At 43.2% G+C, this 21,964-nt stretch overlaps 1 protein-coding gene across 3 annotated transcripts in view; it reads right to left on the bottom strand.

Moving 5' to 3' along the window:
- The window catches only part of PAA1 (P-type ATP-ase 1), a 139,031-nt gene that overhangs the window by 55,168 nt on the left and 61,899 nt on the right, over positions 1-21,964 (bottom strand). For all 3 annotated transcript variants that reach the window (XM_087390436.1, XM_087390437.1, XM_087390438.1), the window contains 3 exons: positions 14,060-14,158; positions 13,633-13,782; positions 8,139-8,285 (listed from right to left, as the gene is read on the bottom strand). In XM_087390436.1, the coding sequence (XP_087246562.1) occupies positions 8,139-8,285; positions 13,633-13,782; positions 14,060-14,158 (396 nt within the window). The remainder of the gene's footprint in view (positions 1-8,138; positions 8,286-13,632; positions 13,783-14,059; positions 14,159-21,964) is intronic.

Raw genomic sequence — 21,964 nt, 5'->3', positions numbered from 1 at the left:
GTACTCCTGCAAATGTGCAAAAGCTATTGAAACCCTGCAAAGCTTGAGCTGACACACCACTCATCGGGGCAATTCCTGCTTTTATAACCTTCTCCAAAGGCTTATATTCAGGACTGGAGCTTGGCAATGCTCAGCTTAATGTTCTACTAGTAGACCAGTCATCAATTCAAGAAGAAATCTCCAGAGAAGGAATGGTTCATTGGTTGTCCTCCCCCTTCTATACTTGTCTGTCCACATTCTGGACCCTTGTTGGATAAGATTGATTGACTACAATTTCTCACTGTCATCTTCAGCCGCAGCATACCTTGGGGAAATAAGCTCATTGGTCTTGGTGCTGCTGTTGTAACAGAAGAAGAACCATCTGATGCTAGTACCTCATTCATTGGTGCTATGGTGTGAAGCTATTGCTGGTACAGATTTCAGGGCTGTTAGGCTGCTGCAGAACACTCCTCTGAAGATTTGCTGTCTGAATCAGATTCGAGGACGCTTGAGAATGCCCCTACCATTTTATTGACAGAAAAAAAGATCCCAATGCCCCTCTCTAGTGACTACTGCTTCTACAAACTTCCCATAGTAAAGTGGCACCACTTGTACCTCCAATGGTCTCTGAAATGAGTACCTGTCCTTGAAAAACTCTGGATGCCAATTGATCTGCAAAATCTTTGAGTTTGCAAGGTAATCAAGATCAGTCTCACTCCAAAGTTTCTTGTCAATGTCAAACTGATTCTCTAACAAGGTCATGTTTTAGGCATTGAATTGGTTCTCCAATGCTTTCCATGCATTGACTGATAATTATTTATCTCAGATGATCGCAATCCTTGGATCTCTGATATTGAAGTTGATGAGAGTCAGTGTCCACCAAACCTGTTCATCCCAATGTGCTTATCGGTCATTGAGATCCTTGCCCTCATCAGCTGTCAAGTGTTTTTGTACAGCTTGTTGCAGAAGGTTTGGTCTTTTCTCTGACTCGGTGACAATGTTCCATAACTTCTTCAGTTAGAATATTATCATGAGCTTGAATTTCCAATTCATCAAGCTTGCTATTCTGGTCCAAGAATAGGAATCATGGTGGAGAAACTTGAACAACAACCTAATGTAAAAACGATCAAACTTGTAAAACGATTATGGAAAAAATATGAGTTACTCACTGTGGTGAACTCTGATAGTGCCCACTGCTGTGAAATACTTAGAGTCCAATGTATGATGAATGTGAAACTACCGTGTGGGATTATACGTTGTTAGGAACTTATCAGGATTTTTCATGCAAGGGCTTACTTGGCTTTGTGGAGTTAAATCTCCTCTAAAGATCTACTAGCCTAAGAAACTAGACTATACACAAACACAAGAAGCAGCAGCCAAAATTTTCCTTTTTTGAGTCTTTTTAAGTGCTGGTTTGCACGTTAAATGCATGATGACATGGCCATTGATACCGAACTATGGTCAATGAAGAGACTCCAATCAAACAACAAGTGGATCCAATGATGAAGCTAATAAAACAGGAAAGCAAGATGGGTCAAAACTGCATATGATGCGACAACTGCGTAGAGCGTGAGATTGTCGTGCACTTTCCTGAAAAATCATTTCGGATCGAAAGTTATGGCAATTGGAAGGTTTGTCAAACTTTGATCAAAAGAAGGTGACCCTGTATAATGATGTGGCAGTTGTGGTGCATAAGCTGACGTGGTAATTTGACATGGTCTGATCTGCCACATGTCTATCAGTAATGATGTGGCCTTGTCCACTGTCGAGGTGGCACATGACTGTCTGCTACTGCACTCTGATCTACCAAGTGGTAGAATGTGGTTGCTTGAGAAGCACTTTCCCTCGAGCATTAGGACAACTCAAGTGCACTTGCTTGCACACATAGACAAAGTCAATCACAAGAAGTGACCCATACAAGCCAGTGTAGTTTGAAACAAATGGCTCGCTAAGGCCGTTTGCAGAGTACTATGCGCTAAGCTAAAACAAAAATACCAAGAATCTAACACTCAGACTCAATATCGAAATACATATCCCACTGCAAGGGTGGCTCTCCTATGAGCTGCGAAGATATCTCTTATTTGTATCTGTTGGGTCGTGTCTCTCGGCGGTGGGGAGCGCAGTCTTTGTGATCTCTGTATCCAGCATGCCATATCGATGATGGTTGGATGATCTCCCTTGAGAGTATACTTGTGATGGGCCGTTGTGAGAGCCTTGGTCCGCGTCTCTGCATCTTTGGCTGCGCCTCTCCTTGCCTTCGTCTCATCCGGCTAGCCCACCCAGCCCTCATGTCATCTCTCCTCCTTAACTCTGCTTTGTCCAGGGGCAGACTCAAAAGTGTAAAAATCCGTAACTTGTTGCTAGGCTCTATCTAGCTTGGTCGCAGGGGCCGCTGTCTTATCCTGCTCTCTAGCACAACGCATCACGGTCTCTCTATCTTGTCACATCTCCATCAAATAGAGACCGATGCAGACCTAAACCTGGAAACGGATCAGCCGAGAGAGAGGCCCAAACCCATGTTCCTCTTGGAATAAGCAATGGTATCATCCTCGGATCTCATAGTATATAGGGCAAGTTCATAAGAAGTCTTCCTTTGTCTCCACCTCCTCGAGGGTGCACAGTCTACAAATCCGTTGCTCTCTTGGTGTACCTGTGGCTCTCCTTGTTTGATTCCTCAATTGATGTGACAAGACCCCCATGTGTGTGATGGCAATCCTCAAGGCATGTGAGACTCGTCTGCCCTCCAAGTACTAGGGTCTGATAATCACTCTATCCACCAATACTTTGAGGAAATGGTCACGGTAGCGTCGGATGTTGGTGGTGAACTCTTAGTCCTACCCCTAAGTCCGCAATCTGTGGAGGTGGAGTAGGTCCAACTAGATGATACGGTTGATCTCTCACACAGAATTAGGTGATGCGGAGCATTAAGCTGTACTGAAAGGGGGGGCGATGATCCATCTGGACGCCTCGACTGCAAAACCATTTGGATATAGGTGTGTACCAAGCCATGCTAATTCCCCTCTCAGCTAGGCGTGTAGATGCCTCTAGAGCCAATCTTGGTAGTCTCCCTCTAGGTAGAGCCCAAACCTTGTGGAAATAAGTGACTATCGGCGGGAAGATGTCATCGACTTGGAGCGGTGTCATGCCGAACTCTGTCTGTATGATTTGGTGGGGGACAGAGGGCTTGCTCCGAACGTCTTGGAGCCAATCATCACCTGCAACATCTCGAAACACCGCCACTCAGTTCTTGATAGATCACCCCCCCACAAGGGTGCTCCATACATGGCCGTCGGTCTCACTAGTGTGTTGAATAGCCATCCATTTGTTGGGCAGGTCAGAAAATGTGCCTGAAAGCATAGTGTCTCTAATCGGGCTAGAGCCCCTTGCCCTCGCATAAGTTGTGCCCTGGCTGCGTGAGTCATCGTGAAGATTGGACAATGGACCTGCAAAGACTGCCCCTAGGTAAGTGTATGCTTGTACAAGCTCCACTAGCTCCCCTTGGTAAGTGAAGCTATTTTGGTGAAGAATTGCATGTGAGGTGTTTAAAATCATAACCTTGGTCTTCCCAAGGTTGACTACTAGATCTCTCTCTCTGCAAAACACCTCGAGGGCCTCTAGGTGCCGCTCATTGTTGAGGAAGACAGGAGGACTACGTCGTCAACATAAAGCAATATCTCTATCATCAAGTCAGCCAACAATGATCCCTCGCCCCCCCCTAGGCAATCAATGAAGGTTGTGAGCTCATCAATATAAAGCCCAAATAATGTTGGTGAGAGAGCGCATCCCTGCTTCACCCCTATGGTGCTCTCAATCCAATCTGATAGGCCTCCAAGAGCACGTCCTCTCCCTCTGACTGACTCATTAAAGCTCATCATTGCCCATATCATGTCTCCTGGGATTGCATTTCCTTAAGTCATCTGATCATGCAAAATCGTGGGGACAATATCAAAGGCCTTCCGAGAGTCTAAAAAACATTCAAAGACTTTCTAGGATCTCGATCTCAACTCCTCGATGGCTGCACGCAAGTTGAAGATGTAATCAAGGGTGGAATGTTGCCTTCAAAACCCAGCCTCTCCCAATGCCCTCTGCCCATGTGTCTCCATGTAGGAGCTGATATCTTTTTCTCTAGTACAAACCAATATATCTTGGCCAGTGTATGACCAATCATGAGGATACGGTCATTCCCAGTGTCCATGTGGTCTCTTGCCTTCTATACGACACAGTGGTGGTGGTACTCCAAGCAAGGGAAAATTGTGGCGCACAGCATTATTGAACATCTTCTTGTCCATGTGCAAAGTGCTCAATGCATAACCCCTCATGATTCTGGGCTCTCTGATTGTGGAGTCGGCATAAAGCAGCTTGCACAAAGCAAAAGAGAAGAAGAAAAGGGATTGGAAAAGGCTTGTAAAATTAATCGAATTGGGGATTGGATTCATATTCTGATTATCTTTGCGAGAGTGAAGTTGTATGATGTAAGTATATCCTAGCAGTGTATTGCATTTGAGTTCCGCTCCTTGGTTAATGACTTTAGTACTTCATTCTTTACCACTGCATGCTTTTTGTAAACAACCTATTCCAATTTACTCTGAAACCACCGGAGCATATTATTTAGCAGGTTTGTTTTAGTGTAGCTCTCCGAGCCCCTTGCCTTCTAGAGAAACACTTGTCTATGACAAATTTTGTAAATAAAATGGTGGCTATTGGCTTTCAATCATGCCATTGTTCATAGACACTTAGATGGAAAACACCTGTAACATTACACTGTGGGCATCAATGGTGTTTATTTCTATCATGATATAGACCTCTATCAAGCATGAAAGAATCATCCAAGACTACAGTAATCAAGGCAAAGATACATCTTCCATAGCAAGAGAAAAAAATGGTAAAATACCACTCGTGAGTAGTAATATTTGAGCAAATGCAAATCCTAGTGGTACCACTAGTACTAGGTGTCATAAGACACTAAAAGTACTAGGCGACCTAAGTGCCAATAACTAAAGCTACGTGGCACATACCAAGGCCCAGAGGGCATCAATACGACCGGGAGAAGATAGCCTACAAACCCCCCTCCACGGTATGGGCTGAAATATTCTGAAAACGTCTCAAAATACCTGGTATTTTCTGGTAATGGTGGCACATGTTCATCAAAAAGGATATAGCCACCTATGAATGTACAAGGTATGCCAGATCATGTAACAAAGGGAACCAAGTGTAAAGCCTATTGAAAGACTTTGAACTTGGGACGAGGAAGTGCCTTTGTAAACATATCTGCTATGTTGTCCTCTGTGGGACGATAGGACAACTCTATGTCTCCTGGTAACAACTGCTCTCGAACATAATGATAGTGAACTTCAATGTGCTTGGTACACGCGTGAAACACTGGAATACACGCAATGGCCAAAGCACTCTGGCTGTCAGCGTAGACCATAGTGGAGGATGTCTCGCGAATACCAAGATCTGTAAGTAACTGTCGAAGCTAAACACACTCTACTGTAGCAGTGAAGGCTGCCCTGTACTCAGCCTCACAGCTGGATGTGGCAACTCTTGGTTGCTTCATGCTGAGCCAAGAGATACATGAACTGCCGACCAAATAACAATTGCCAGTATGTGAAACTCTGGTGTCGGAACAACCTCCCTAGTCACTCTCCGTGTAAGCATGCATGGTAAGTGAACCCTGATTACCATAGAAGAGGGCTGAATCCTGAGTGCCTCTGAGATATCTGAAGAATCTCTTCAATGCCTGCCAATGCTGTGAACTGGGCATGTGCATGAACCTGCTGGGCTGGGATACTGCATACTGTAAGTCTGGTTTGGTGTGGCATAAGTAAATAAGACATCCCACAGCCTGCTAGAAAAGAGTGATATCACATGGTGGGCTCCCATCATGAGCTGAAAATTTGAAGCCAGGGTCCACTGGAGTAAAGATTGGCTTGCAATCCTCAAACTGAAAACGATCAAGGAGCTGTCCAATATACTTGGACTGTGACATCATAATACCCCCCTCAACATGAGCAAACTGAATGCCCAAATAATAGTGCAACTGTCCAATGTCTGACATTTCAAAAGCTTGCTGCAAATCAGCCTTGAAAGCTGCAATATGCTGAGTATCAGGGCCCGTGATCAGCATGTCATCCACATATAAAATCAGCAATAAAAAATCAGATCCACTCCCACAGACATAGAGAGTGGGCTCTGTGGGGATATTCTGAAAACCAAGGGATAGTAAGTGTGCATGAATTTTAGCATACCATGTCGTAGGTGCCTGCTTCAAACCATAAAGGGCTTTTCTCAGCCAGCATACCTTGTTTTCAGAGCCAACAACCTCAAAGCCAAGAGGTTGTGTCACATAAACTTCTTCGTGCAGATCCCCATGAAGAAAGGCAGTCTTGATGTCAAGCTGGTGCACTTGCCAATGGTGATGGGCTCCAATGGCAATGACGCATCTAATAGTAGTAATCCTGGAGGTGGGAGCAAAGGTCTCCTCAAAGTTAATGCCGTGTTGTTGGGCATACCCTTTTGCAACAAGACGGGCTTTGTGTCGATCTATGGTGCCATCAGATTTCCTTTTTAATTTGTAGACCCACCGGGTCGCTTACCGGGAGGGAGATCTACTAAAGAGCAATGGACAGCCCATGCCCAATCATCCTAAAGAGCATGTGCATGTGAGGCATCTGCTGGCTCATGGGATTCAATTGCATGTGAGGCATTGCCTGTGAATCCTGCCTTCTTTTTCTCCAAAGCAATGCGCTTCCTGCATTCTGAAATTTCATGCCCTGGCTTGCGACAATAGTTGCATCTTTTCTTCTTTGACTTATCTACTGTATTTTGAGATGCATTGGAGGAATTGCCAATGTCAGGCACATATTTAGGCTTGCCCATAGGCCTGGAAGCCTTGCCTTTTCCTATCTGCTGTGAAGCAAATGCATGATTAAGAATAGTAGCTTGCCTATTAGCACGACTTTGCTCTTCCTGCAAAAGCAAAGTGACTAACTGATCAAAGGAGTAGTGGTCTCAATTACCCATGGCCACTAGTCGAAGGGTTGTAGCAAACCCTTGATATGTATCTGGCAGCCCATTCAATGTGGTACTAACAAGCTGAGAATTTGGCACCCTCATCAATATTGGCAAGTTGTTCCATGAGGTCCTTCACCTTTGTCAAGTATGCATCCATAGAGTCACCTTTATTCATGCTGACTTCCTGCAATGGCCTTCTTAAATATGCAACACGTGCCTCATTGTGAATCTGATAAAGAGAAGACAATTTGTCCCAAGCATCCTTTGCGTCATGCATGACCGGATGTGTGGAATAATGATTCTCTTGCATGATAAAGCAATACAAGAATGTGCATTTGCATCTCTTGCATCCCATCTTGATTGTTCGCGAGTTGGAGGAGCAGCAACAGGGGTGCTAGAGGATCAAGAGGAGTACCCTCTGCAGAGGGACCAGCAGTAGGGGCAGCCACTGTAGCATTGGCTGGCCTCAAATCAATCCCAGAAACAATGTTCCAAAAATGCCTTGCAACAAGAATATGTTTCATGAGATAAGACCTCATTGGATAGTTGGTGCCATCCAACTTATCATCTTCACAAAGAATGCCAAATAAATCATGATTGTTGCCAGCCATTGCAAATGGAACATGTCAAAAAGCACTGACAAAGTGACTCAAAAGATAGCCTCAAGGCTTGCAACTACAAAAAATAGGACTTGCTGTCCAAATCTGGAAAAGCCCCAAAATAAGCTGTAATTTGCAAATGTGATCAAATGGCCTGCAATTTTTTGCCAATTTCACTGCAAATTTGAAAGTATCGTGCAATCTGCTTTCACTAGAGTATTCCCTTCTCTAAAAGGCTCGTTCCTGGTTCAGTTTCTAAAAATGCCAATAACGTCCTGCCCAACTGCTATGAACATACTGTTTTCATATTCGCTCATTTTATCTGTCTTGATCTCAAACTTCTTTCTCAATGAACACCTAGAGAGATCCTTATCTACACAATAAGCATACACAGTAGACAAATTGCTCAAATAACCGCAGGAAAAAACTTAGAGAGGTTTACTTCTTCAAGCCATGAGCTGGGACCTTGCACCTGGAAGTCTAAGATGTGGTCGTCAAGTAGAAACACTTTATTAATACATCAAAGATCCATCAAAGGCAACTTACCAAAACGTTGCAGGCTAGTTGTAATCCAAGTAGCAGCGCACCACCATGTGGAATGATAGAAGGAAACAACTGGGGACCCAATGTATTCCAAAAGGCAAACGTGGCCCCTGAAAGGACCATCACACCATAGCAAAATCGCCCTGCCACCTAAACACAAAATCAGTGCTCTAATCAGCTACTACATATTCTAACCTTCTTCCAGCAGCGTATCTTTTAACAAGAGAGAGAGACAAGCAGACAGACACTTCCCATAAACCTTCAAAAAGGCTGGCCCATTAAGGGTCTGATGAGTAAGCCGTGTTTCATGCAACCAGATGTAAATATCTACACTCATAGATCCCCTAAGGAAGCCATGTTCCGTTCAACCAGATCTTAAGATACTACCCCCAAATACTTTTAAGACAAGTTACCAGTTCTGTGAACGAACCTTTATACACATCGTCCAGGATAAAATAGCAGGGATGAGTAATCAGACTTGGGGCCACAGTGAAAATATAAACAACATGAACTGTTCCAAACTGTAGGTAAATCGGGTAGGGTTTGGCATTGGCAAGAATGTGTGCTAGAAACAAGGAAGGTATTTCTATTTTCATATTCTGTGCTCAATAAAAAATCATTTAGAGTGAGTAGTTTAAGCGTCACAATGTGGCATCAATGGGAGGGACTAAAGCAATGCTTCCAGTACCCAATGCAATACTGGAAGATGCAATGTAAAACCCTTCCACTGTGGATAATTACAGCATAACATGTACAAGGGCAGTGAGACCAAATCAAGGACCACCACTATGACTGTATAGTGTACATTAAAGGTACATATACTGCTTACCCTATGAAGAGGCACAGTCTCTAGCTCCATCAAAAAGGTAAGGAAACAATTATCTACCTGTTTGGTGTGTCTATTTCATCATCCCCTGTATGGACTATTAACAAGCCTCTAACAAAAAAAACTAGCTCATCGAAGCAAATACAGATCAAAACCAATTGCACATCTTAAGCTCTTGATCAATGGTGTTCCTTGGCATGGCTGTAAAATGTAAGCTTGCCTTACGAGTCATAGGCATCTATGATTTGTCTACAACGATTCCCAGATGAGCTGATGCTATTGCACACAAAGCTGTTAAGCAGTGCAACATGACAACTGAGGGGAAAACACTAAATATATCAGAAATGCGTTCAAGTCTACTTCACAATCCACCACTTTTTATATGTAGAAAGGAAAGCATACAGCAGAACCAAAGTACATTACAGCTCCAGTACCCTGTACTTCTTGATAAATAATTTTGAAAACCTTGTACAACCAAAGCTTAAGTTCTAGCAATAGAGGGAGACACAAGAGCCAGCAAGACCCTGGCATGTATTACTTTTAAACTAAAGGACCTGTGTAAAAAATACTTCTATATAGGGACTTGGCTGTAAACCCTGCCAAGACTGGGCCCAGGGTACAAAGACCTTAACGTGCATCAATATTAAGAGCAACATGACTGCAATCTGATAAATCTAGATCAAAAATTTAATCAGGCAGCTCAAAGCTTGCCAAAATGTATCAATTTTTTGCCAAACGGACAAATCTTCAAACTGACAAATGTCTTCATCCTGGCCACTGGGCTTGTGGAATCCCAGTTTACTACCATGGAACTTTAATATACTTCTCTATTCTAGCTTCTGTGCACATAGCAAAAATCTGTGTGTATGTTCGTGACATGATATGGACAATAATTTATTCTCCCAAGCACACTTTACTGCACATAGAACGAACTTGATGCAACAAAGGCTGTCATTTTGTTCATAGACCTTTTACTACCCAAATCCATAGTGTTGGTGAGCACTTTTGATAGTTTTGGTAGTCTTATTCATATATATAACTTCATGGGACTAGTATGCATCCAATCATACAAATTTACTTCTTTGTAACACACGAAAAAGAACAAAGCAGAGAAAAAAAGAGACAAGGGGGTTCCAGAGAGACTTGAAACCAAGATACAAAAATAAGAACAACTTAGTAAGCAAAGCCACACTTATGTTCTCATCAGTACTGCAGCTTAAGCTGCCATCTAGGCTTCTAAAAATTCCGAAATGTCGTGGCTAAACCCAATGCAAAGAAAGCTACCAAGTTTATTAAAGTCTTCGGAAGACCGATGGGTCTATGAGACAAAGACACAGAGAGAGAGAGAGAGAGAGAGAGAGAGAGAGAGAGAGAGAGTTTATTAAAGTCTTCGAAAGACCCATGGGTCTATGAGACTGTGAAAATCCTGATACAAACAAGCTGGGAGCTACTAAACAAGCATCCACTCCAATGCAGAATGCAAAATGATAAGTGCTGAGAGCTACATAGTCATGTCATAATGATGATCGTCTACACAACACTAACATTCTCATCATCAGAGCATCCCTTGGGTGCCAAATAAGTCTATCTCAAGGTTTACATACAATTGATCATCAGCCTATTACGTTTAAGTATCCCCCCCTATTACATATTGTCCCAAACAATGTTCGGTCTAAGTTAGAAGCCACTAGCATCTTCTCGAGTAGTGTGCTGAGACTCCTTAGAATTCTGTACTTGTCCAATTCTGTACTTATCAGGACCTATCCAGTGGTCCATGCACACTCAACCATTATCCTTTACTATACATGTCACTACTTCTTAGTTGGTCCTTCTATAGTATCGAATAATATCAACACGTGATCCCTGCATATAGGACCCCCTCCAAAATGCTTAATCGTATGCAATATCTTCACAGCTTTTTTATCCAAATTCTTAGACCAATCAACATAATAAAATAGCATTCCTTAAGGAGAATAGTAAGTGTGTGTGTGTGCCCACCTTTGCCCCAATAAGCAATGGAAAAAGAGTAAGAGAAGTGCTTGAGTAAGACATGCAATTTGGAGCAATGGGAGCTGTTGGTTTTGCAAGTAACCAAGGGGGAAAAGAGTTTATATGATAGCCATAACAGGGATGGAGTGGGCTAATCTAGGAATTGTTTAGGGTGGAAGACTTCTTAGAAATAAGAAAAAACCAAAAGAAAGAGAAAATTGCTCGGCGAGCAATGAAGTGAGTCAAAAGGCAATGCCATGATGACTTAAATGTAATAAGTGCAACCATCCAAAGATGCTTGGGATGATGGAGAAGAAGCTGAAAGAGGGTTGTTGAGATCTTCTAATTGGAGCAAAACATCCCATGAAAAAATGTGAAAGGAAAACATGACATGAGTTAGAGAAAGGAGTCAAGAAGCCAAAAAAGGCCCTAATGACTTAAGTGTACTATGTGCAACCATCCGAAGTTGTAGGGGAAAGGACATGTGTGTGGAAGACAAGACAACAACCCCTTTTGCATAGTGAAAAGACAAAAGAGTCAAGGTAAAGGATAGAAAGATAACATTATAGAATTAAGGAAGAGTTTGAGTATGTAGGTAAAGCACCTACGAAATTGCATAAAATGTATATAAGAGCTTTGATAAGAAATGACAATAATGTTTTTGCAAAAAAAATTGGAGCTTGGTGAATTCTTGATAAGCATCTATTTTATTGAAGAGGAGAGTCTGCATAGTCAAGATGCAAAAACAACTATTAAGTTACTTGCATGTAGCTTCTGGGTACTCCTGCTAAGGGTCTCTATAGAAAACATATACTATCAAATTAATGTAATCTTGGTGCATGAGACCCAAAGAATATGTGAGCTCTTCTGTGAATGTCCCCAATGATTATTCCATAGCAGCATAGCAGCAAGGCTCGCAAGGCGACCTCCCCTCGCTGTAAGAAATGGGCCGCCGCATAATCCTCCTTGTTCTTTTTTGCATCTCAAATTACTTAAGAGCTCATCGGGCAAGCAAGGTGAGGTTGAGCGTTGTCAATCAACTGACGAAAAGGCAAGTAGAACAGGCGAAAGAGGAAGCAATCTCATTTGGAAGAAATTGGCACGTCTCTACCAGCGGCTCTAGCAAAAGAGGTGTGTAGCGAGCTTGAATGCCATAGCCGAGCTTATGATCAATCATTCTAAACATACCTAAGGCCGATAGACCATAGATGAAGACTGAAATGAAGAATACAAATGTTTTTTTAAAGCAAGTAAACATCCAAGCAATGGATCAATCATCTTCCACAACAATCAATAGTAATCGTAGTCAAGCAAGCACTTCAAAGCGCCAGGAGGGCCTAAGAGAAATTCTTGACTATTCCAAAAACTATTAAGGGGAGATGCAGCAATATATAGGTCGAGCCGCCACTCAGCTGTAGCCTCGCTCAGGCCAGTACCTCGTGCAGACAGATCTCTTCGCACAAATAGACAGCAGCACGAGACACACCCTAGGTTGAGAGACAAGTTAGGCCACGATGAGGCTTATATGCTACTGCAACCTTTAATTCTTGGAGACCATCTAAAAATTGTGCCATGCCTTGTTAATTATTCACTGGTGTTGCCATAGGAACAATGTGAATGATGACCTCCTATGGTATGAACACAATCCAAATAGTGATGGGACTTCATGAAAATATTCAAGGTCAGGCCAATGAGCAATTTCTATTGTCTTATTTGGATACTTCTTATCATTATAGAGCCTTTCCTAACCAAAGCAGATACTATGTATTGGAGCAACCGTCAACCCTACTTCAAGAAGGTCACATAGTGGCTTATAAAAGCCAGAGGCTTAAAAAAGTGAGCCGAACTATGATAAGAATAAGAGAATTACTAGGAGATCATAACTTTTTAAGTTTGGAAGCACCATGTACGAATTTCCAATGCCCGCTTAAACTACGCTGTTTGAAAATTGCTACTGAACAAGCAAGAAATACCTCACCGCTGCAATCCACAATGAAATATCACGCCTACTGAAACAACAGATTTAATAAGCTCAGTTCTCAAGCACAGGCAGCGTCAACTATTGCCTCTTTTGCAATCAAGAACAATATTTCATGCTCGCAGACAATACAGGTCTTGTAAGCTCAGTTCTCAAGCACGTGTAAGAGTGCAACAGTCTCAACTATGCCTCTCTTGCAATCAAGAATGATATTTCACACTCAAGAATGATATTTCACACTCGCAGAAAATACAGGTTTGAAAAGCTCAGTTTCCAACAGTGTCAACGAAGCTGATACACTACTAAAGGAAGTCCAATCTCTCTTTCACATGCCTCTCACAGAATATTGGAGTGTCAAACATGAAACCATTATTTGCCAAGACTAGAAATGTCGACCACATTATGTACAGAATATATTACTTCTTTCAGTGCTCTCCCTTCTCTCAGTCTTAGCTCAAAGTTAATCAGTGCAATGGCAGTTACAACTTTAAATGTAGCGTCTACTTATTCAAGAGTGTCAAGCAGGATATAAATGAGGCTTATAATTCTGCACCATAGCAAATCAGCCTTATAAATTTATAATTGTAATTGCAAGCACCAAATCATGAAGAATACAGAAGCACAAAGAGGTACCAAAAAAAACGTATGAAGGGATAATGATTCAGTAGATGTTGTAATAATTGACCAGTAAAAGGTTACGTAACCTTGTCTGCAAGTCGTTGCACGGGCGCTTGCCTGTTCTGAGCCTCCTCCACCATCCGTACAACATCACCTATCACAGTCTCACCTCCTGGCCTTTCTGCCTCTACCACTATTGTGCCATTGTAATTCATAGTCCCTGCACCAACATTATCCTTCAAAGCAAAAATTAGGCTGCATCATATATTATCTAACAAAATTGGAAATTTGCATACGTTCTCAAGCGCCACAACAAACGCATACTTTCTCATTCCATCCCATATAACCAGATGAGAGAATTTCTCACCATAGTGTAGCAAAGAATAACAGCAGTACTTAGTTCTCAAGCACCACAACAAATGCATACTTTCTCATTCCATCCCATATAAGCAGATGAGAAAAAAATTCATGATAGTGTAGCAGAGAATAACAGCAGTACTTAATTGAGCATACCCCAGGCTTTTTCAAGACAGGAAGAGGCTCCCCCGTTAAGCTGGACTCATCCACTGTGCTCCTCCCACCCCTGACCAGACCATCAACTGGAATGCGCTCCTGAGTTGAAGCATTTTGTTTTTTAAAAAGGGTTGATTGTCCACATAGTTGAAACCATGTGCATTATAGCAATACTTTGCCAATCCATCACAATAACTGTTATAAAATTTGACAACATGCAAAACTTATAAAGCCAATGAGCTTGACTACAGAGCAGCTCGTGCACTTTCAGTCCACTTGTGAATGCATCTCAGATCTCGGAGGTAATACAATAATTGAAGATTCCAGTGTCTCCAAAACAACAGGTCTCAAAGCTTGAATTAGTGGTAAAGGTAAATTAACCAGCAATATAGTGTGGGCTCAATAAACATTCTTTCCTCCTTACCGCTCCAAATCTTTCCTCTCTTCTTCACCCTTCCATATTTTCCTTCTGCTTGTGAGATTGAACCTTTTAAGCCTGTTTCTCGCAGGCGTTTCCGCCCCAGCCAAATGCCCCCCTTCTTCTTTCTGCCTTTGCCAGCTGGCAGCCATAGCAGGCCTGTGATCTTCTGGCCCACTTTGGTGGGCTTGCAAGTTGCTCCATCAGCTTGCGGGTAGGCTTGCCGCCCCATTTTCAACCATAGGCAGCTCACCCCGCTCAGCTGCAGGTAGTTCCTCATCCTTCTAAGGCTCCAAAGAAGCCATGAGCCATCCAAATTCTGGACCCTTTGCTCAGTCCACATGCCGGATCAGGAGGGGAGGGTCCTTCCTCCTCTCCTCCAGTATCTCTAACAAGCCCAGCCTCAATGTGAGTTCCTCTCCTCTACCCTTAGGATCCCCCAACCTCTAGATACTCGTCCTCCCCCTTTTCCCAGCCCAAGGTCTTGAGTCAAAGCTAGTTCTTCAACTGCCCCCTCTACAGCTCCCCCCTTTCTCCCCCTTGCCCCTACTCCTACATCGTCCCACCAAACCCTTCCTAGCCATCCCTTCCCCCATCTGCTCCCCGTATCCCTTTGCCTCTCAACTGTGTTCCTTCCCCCGTCCATTGCCTCCAAACTCCTCCCCCCCTCATATTATTCATGGTAGAGCATTCCTGAAGAGATCCACTAAGTTATCCTTCATGGGAATGTAGGACAACTGTATATCTCCAGCTCACAGTCACTCTCAAACATAATGATAGTGCACCTCAATGCGCTGGGTACGTGCATGAAAGATAGGCTTACGCGCAACAGCCAAAGCACGGAGGTTATCAATGTAGATCGTGGTAGAAGATGCCTAGCTGATATCAAGATCTTAAAGTAGCTTTCGAAGCCAAACACACTCTACAGTGCCTGTGAAAGCTGCCCCGTACTCAGCTTCACAACTTCAAGTAGCAATTGTAGGCTACTTCTTGCGGAACCAAGAAATGTATGAACAGCCAAGCATGAAACGATTGGCACTGTTAGACACACGGGTGTTGTAGCAACCAGCCTAGTCACTGACTGTAAAAGCATCCATAACCAATGAAGACTTATTGTCACATAACAGTCCCAAATGCTAAGTACCTTTCAAGTATCAAAACACACGTTTCACTGCCTACTACCAATTCTGCATACTAGGCTTGCACATGAATTTCTTAACTGAGAGATAGTGTAAGGTCTGGTGTGACATAAATAGATAAGGTGGCTCATAGCTTGCTTGTAAAGGTAGCATCAAAATGGGTCACTCCCATCCTCAGAGGGAAAACAAAAGCTAGGCTCCAATGGTGTAGAAACTGGCTTACAATCCTCAATTTCAAACTGGAAGCGTTGTAAGAGCTGTCCAATGTACTTGGATTGGCTCATCATTATACCCCCCTTAAAACTAGCAAAATTGGATGTTCAGATAGTAATGCAACCTGCCCATATCTATCATAGCAAATGATTTCTACAAATCAGCTTTGAAAGCTGCAATTCATTGTTTGGAAGCTGCAATTCATTGTGTATCAATCCCATTAATAAGCATCCACATAAAAACTTAAAATCAAAAAATCTGATTCACTCTTCCGGACATAAAGAGTGGCTTTTGTGGGGCTGTTCCGAATTTCAAGGCATAACAAACGTGAATGTATTTTGGTATACCATGCCCACATTGCCTGCTTCAATCCATAGAGGGCCATTTTCAGCCCACATACCTTATTTTCAAAACCTGTAACCTCAAATCTTAGAGGTTGGCTGACATAGACCTTCCCTGGCATCCATCCATTCCCTGCTATCAAATGCATCCTTATGGCACAAGGGTTCTTCATTGCAAGTAGTGGGAGTCAATGCAACATCAAGCAAATTACCGTACGTTTGTTTCTAACCACCTCTCGCACACATGATTGCGTCCAAGAAAAAGTTGTTGGGCAAAAACTTCCCCTTAAGTATGCACTTCGCCATTTCCATCAGTGTCCTATTCTTCCGCTCTTTCACTCCATTCTGTTCCAAAGTGTATGGCACTATGCACTGATGTATTATGCCCCAGGCTGCTAAGAAATCTGAAAATTGATGGGACATATACTCCCCCCCCCTGTCATTGCGAAAGGTCAAGAGCTTATTTCCACTCCCATTTTCAGCCATGGCAAGAAAGTTCTTGAAACAAGAGAATACATCAGACTTGAACTTCAAAGAATAAAACCAAGCATGTTTGATGAAGTCATCCACAAAGGTCACAAAGTATAAATAGCCTCCAAGTGAGGGTCCGCATCGGCCTACATACATCACTATGCACGAGATGCAACTTCCTAGATGCACCAACAGTCCATGTTCTTGCATTTTCACCAAGCTGCCATGATTGAAAGGTCCTAATCTCTCGTGCCACAAATGTGTATTTGAAATGACACAGTCAATGGCTGCATTTCCTTCTGTAACAGCCTGTTATCAAGGCGGTACAACCCTCTGGAGAGCGTGCGAATAAGTACTATATAGTTGTCATGCCGGTTGTCATACATAGCACAATGATGACCATCAAAAATAGCCCGAAATCCATTTGTGGAGATGGCTGAGATAGAAATCAGGTTCTTTTTTATCCTTGGTGACACATAACACTTCTAATAGAGACACTGCATCCCCTGACACATAAGTGACTTCAACCTGTCTAATCTTGCATTATTTGCACGAGTGACAGCGCATCCGTGTGGAGCATCACTCAAGGACTGAAATAGAGATTTGCTTGAGGTAATGTGCTTGAAGCACCGCCGTCAAAAATACCAGGCTGACTGATAATCTGAAATTCACAAAGCTAAAGCATGCTTCTCCAGATTGTAGTGACAAGTCGTAACAAATGCCCACTCATCATGAGGCATGTTTGCTGCCTCGTGACTGTGATCATGGGCAGCAGGAGCAACTATAACTGCAAAACCTTGCTGCTGTTTTTCCATTTCTGAAGCAATGCACTTCTGACATTCAGAGATGTCATGGCCAGGCTTCCTGATAGTGCTTGGATTTCTCTTCCTATCAGCCAGGACAGAACAAGATGAGGTACCAAAAGGCCTGGGCTTGCTGAAATTCTTGCCCCCTTGCCTTTGCCTCTGTTATCAGTGGCAAAGGTAGGCAGCCCTATTGGAGCGTCTCTACTCCTCCTACAAGATGAGGGACCAAAAGGCCTTGGCTTGCTGAAATTCTTGCCTCCTTACCTTTTCCTCTGTTATCAGTGGCAAAGGTAAGCAGCCCTATTGGGGCGTCTCTACTCCTCCTACAAGACCAAGGAAACAAGCTAACCGAAGGAGTAGTGGTTGGGGTTGTGGTTGTGGTTGTGGTTACCCATGGCCACTAACTTCAATGTCATAGCAAAGCACGCCCACTTCAGGAGAGAATTGGACACACAATACCAGATGGGTTTTCACCACAGCCCACCTCAGATCTCCCTCTTCCCCTCTTACGGTTGCTATCCCAAAAGCATGGGCCAGCTTCAGGAGTACTCTTCGCAGGATTCCCCCATCCACCCGTGAAGAGATTGAAAGGCAACCTATCATGTGGAATGACAAGATTTTGGATGAGCATGGCAGACCACTTGGAGCTTCTCCTTACATGCAGTGGCCAAGATGGGAGAGGGGCCCTGCATCTACTGTGGGAGCATGGAAAGCCTTCAGGAAGCTTCGTGCAAACCGACACGCCCAGATGGTTCTTAATCTCAGAGGGAGTGCAAGGAGAGTCCGACAGATTGATGCAGCCTTGCCCTTGGATTGGGTGGACACAGATGACATGCCTATTACTTGCTCCACCTGGATGGGGGCATTTTCTAGACTGGGAGTTCCTTTACAGGTGATTGCTTTTCATGACACACATGAGGATGCCTTAGTCTTTGATGTTTCTTCAGGGGGGAGGCTGTCCAAATCCACAGACGATATCTTGTTGGAGGTATCGTTTCAACCAGTCAGGATAGTGGGCTTCATGGAGCATGGCTCTCTTTCAAAAGGTACTTGGATCCTGACCCGCTTCTCATCGCCCTGGGCTCATGGAGGCTATGGCTCTATAAAGGTGTCCCAATTAAGTTTTTGCAGTGGGACCCTGGGGAATGCGAATGGATAGATGAAGGGCACCGAGAGAAGGGCATCCCCTTCTTTTGTTGGAGGCCTACCAAAGCTCATCATTGGGAGAACTTTCAGATTTCGGCTGACTTGCACAAAATTTTTTGGCAGAGGCTCTGGAAACCTATGAATGTGGTACAAGCTCAACAACTCTCACAACTCTCTAAAGTCCTTGATTTGTGTGAGATAGGCATCCATGTTGTCCCTTCATTCATCTTCGCACTAGCTTGCGCGAATAGGCAACCCTGGCCTCATTTCGAATCTAATCTAGATTGGCCAAATTGTCCCATACAGCTTTGTATCATGCAAGACCAAATGTCTTAGACATAGCAATCACGACCATAGTTACCAGGGAATGGAAATGTTTCGGAAATTTGGGTGTCAGAACAAAAACATTTCGAAAAGGGGGAACAGGAACTGGAATGCCACGTTATACACGACATGTCATCATATGAAATAAAACTATGCTAGAAAATGAAAGAAACTAAAAATTTTCAGCTTTAAACTTTCTATATAAGCTCTAAAATACCCATGTGAAACTTTCAAAGAGCCGAAAAAAAAAAGGCGTTCTAGGGCCATTCTAGTTCCGCCTTGCCCTAGAACAGCAATCCAAACGTTCTGGATGTCGGAACACCATCCCAAGTAACTATAATCACTGCATGTGCCCGTGCATCTCTCTGATCTCAATGTATTTGTTCCGATGCGAGAGGTACTAAAAGAGGCACCGCTGCAATAATGGTAGATGCACCAAAAGTGAGGTAGCAATGGTAGCACCACCAATTGTGTGTGTGGTGGCCCAAGTACATGGGTGCTTCAAAAGATCAACAAGAAGCTGGAATACTGGCATTTGTCCACTTGGCCTCTACATGTTCGACTCCGGATAGTACAGTCCATCATTATGGCATATGTGCAATTTTATTTGCCTCTTCTTCCTTGGTCTTTCAAGCATTTGGCTTCCTATATGTCCCAAGCTATGGAGATATTTTGGAAAAGCAAATCTCATAAAAAAGCTTTGCGACTACTACCTATGCAGTCTATTTGTTCACCCAAGACTCATGGGGGGCTGAATATTCTCAATCTCCAGGTTCATATGTTGGCAAGAAAGAGCACTATGATTGCTGATTTTTTTCAGCAAAAACAACCATGGGCTATTATGTTAGCAGCTATGTGTGGAAACATGGCTTCCCATGCATATGGGCATTGGATTACAGATCACTGGGAAGCAGTTTTATCTTCCTTTCAGGGAAAAATTCCTGGTTGCCCTGTTTCTACTGCTTTTCTTCATGATTGGAAGAGAATTCTTTCATATGCAAAATGGACAGGTGCTTCCTCTCATCATGGTAATTCTTTTCGATTGGAAAGCATCCATTGGAGCAAGGTGTTTGCATCGCCTCTCGCTTTACAGGCACCTATCAAAGCATATAATCTCATGAAATTGGGCATAAGATTTGTTGGTGATGTTGTGGATCAACAAGGCTATACACTTTCATTTCCACAAGCTTGCAGGACATTCTCCTTGGGTCTGCATCATAGATCCATTTGGAGAACACTTTCAACTATGTTGCAGCCATTTGTTCCGGTTCCTCCACTGTTTGCACAGGACAGATTAATGGACTGGAATTTGACTTCCATACCTCCTGCTACCCATATGCTCTCAATACACAATCTGACCTCCTCGAAGGTTTACAGATTTCTTCTTCCACAGCCATGGATTGACAAGCATGCCAACACTCTTTGGAATTTGGATAGGCCTTTATCTTGGTGGCAATCCCGACTCATGAAAATCTGGAAAGCCAAATTGCCATTGAAACAGAGGCTTTTCTTTTGGAGATGTATAGTGGGAGCCTTTTCCATTGGGGTGAAATTGGCAGCACGCCGCATTGCTTCTCCTTTCTGCCCCCGTTGCTCTCATCCCCGCGAGACAGTTCCTCACTTATTATGGTTTTGCCCGCACTCTCGCACATTGATCACTCATGTTTCTCATTTACTGCGGCTTCGGTTCCCTTCTATCAGATTTGGGAAACTTTTCTGGATGTTTGGATGCCTCTCATCTCAGATGTCTCCATTACTCCTTTTCTTTCATTGGACTCGCTTTTGGGTATTATGGACCATTTGGACACAGAGACTGCATTCTAGGATGGGTCAACAGTTTCCTCAGGCATATATTTTCTTCAGAATGTCCCTCAAGCAATCCTTACATGACAGTCTTGCTGCAAGGGATTTGGATGCTACTAGCCTTGAAGTGTTCTCTACTTGTTTTTGAGTTCTTCTATCGGGCTCTCTTTCGGAGTTCTTTGCTAGTGTGTGGGAGACTTCCCATATTGTAAATTTATGAGGATATAAATACAATGGATTTTACCCAAAAAAAAAAAAAAAAAAGTGTGGTGGCCCAAGTACAACCACATGGGATAGTTGGCAACGTCAAGCTTGTCTTTAGTGGAAATCATTCCAAACAAGTCATCGTTGACCATTGCAAATCAAAATCTCCAAAAAAGAAAGTGCCCAGCAAATGTCAAAGCCTCAAGGCTATCATTGTTGCACTGAGCTGAGTGCCCAAATATATGACTGCAAGCTGCAAATGTTAAACCAAAAATTAACAGCAATGCCTTGCAAATATGAATGCCAAATGGGCCGTTCACACACTGAGCCAAATGCAAAAATCTATCCTCAAAAAGATGTCATGCGCCAAAATGTATGCACCAAACTGCTCCAATATACCTAAAAATCAAGTTCCCAATGCACAATGAAATCAAAAGCCCCAATTTCTTGCAAGTTAAATGTAAGAAATTGAATGATAATGCCTTACCGAGAAATTTGAGGGCAAAGACCGCAATTTTTGCAACAGCCCCAAATTTTGGAGAGGGGAAATGTGCCAAATGAGGTTATATGCACGAAAAGCCCCAAAAGTCACTGCAAATCTTCAATCCAACTAGCATCTCTAGTCAACTCCTTATTGCAGGTCATATGAGGATGTCACATGAGGGAGCCTATCTCTCTTTCATGTTCAATGTGGCAAGGTCGCACATGTTTCTTATTGAGACACAATATATCTTCTATAAGTGTCTCACCCTCTCCAAAATGGTAGAGGATCCCTCCACAATTAGGGCCATCATCTATGAATTAGAGTCCAAGTGTTCCTCCTCCTACTAAAGTGCAATAAACGTCCCGATCATAGAGCTGCCATCGCCTATGAGTAGAGGACGCTTTTGGTGTCTAGAGCCAATATCAACTAGGACAAATGAGTTGGTTTTCTCATGGGCATGGAGGATGCTTGCACAGGCACAGACACTTTGAGATTCAATTGGACCTAGGGGAGGGGCTGCAAGATACCTTGGATGCGTTGGGATAGACATCTCTTT

This window comes from Dipteris shenzhenensis, chromosome 19 (genome assembly GCF_047967505.1).
Source record: "Dipteris shenzhenensis isolate YYH24624 ecotype China chromosome 19, Dip_SZ_1.0, whole genome shotgun sequence".
Classification (NCBI taxonomy): Eukaryota; Viridiplantae; Streptophyta; class Polypodiopsida; order Gleicheniales; family Dipteridaceae; genus Dipteris; species Dipteris shenzhenensis.
This window is presented reverse-complemented; position numbering and strand designations above follow the sequence as displayed.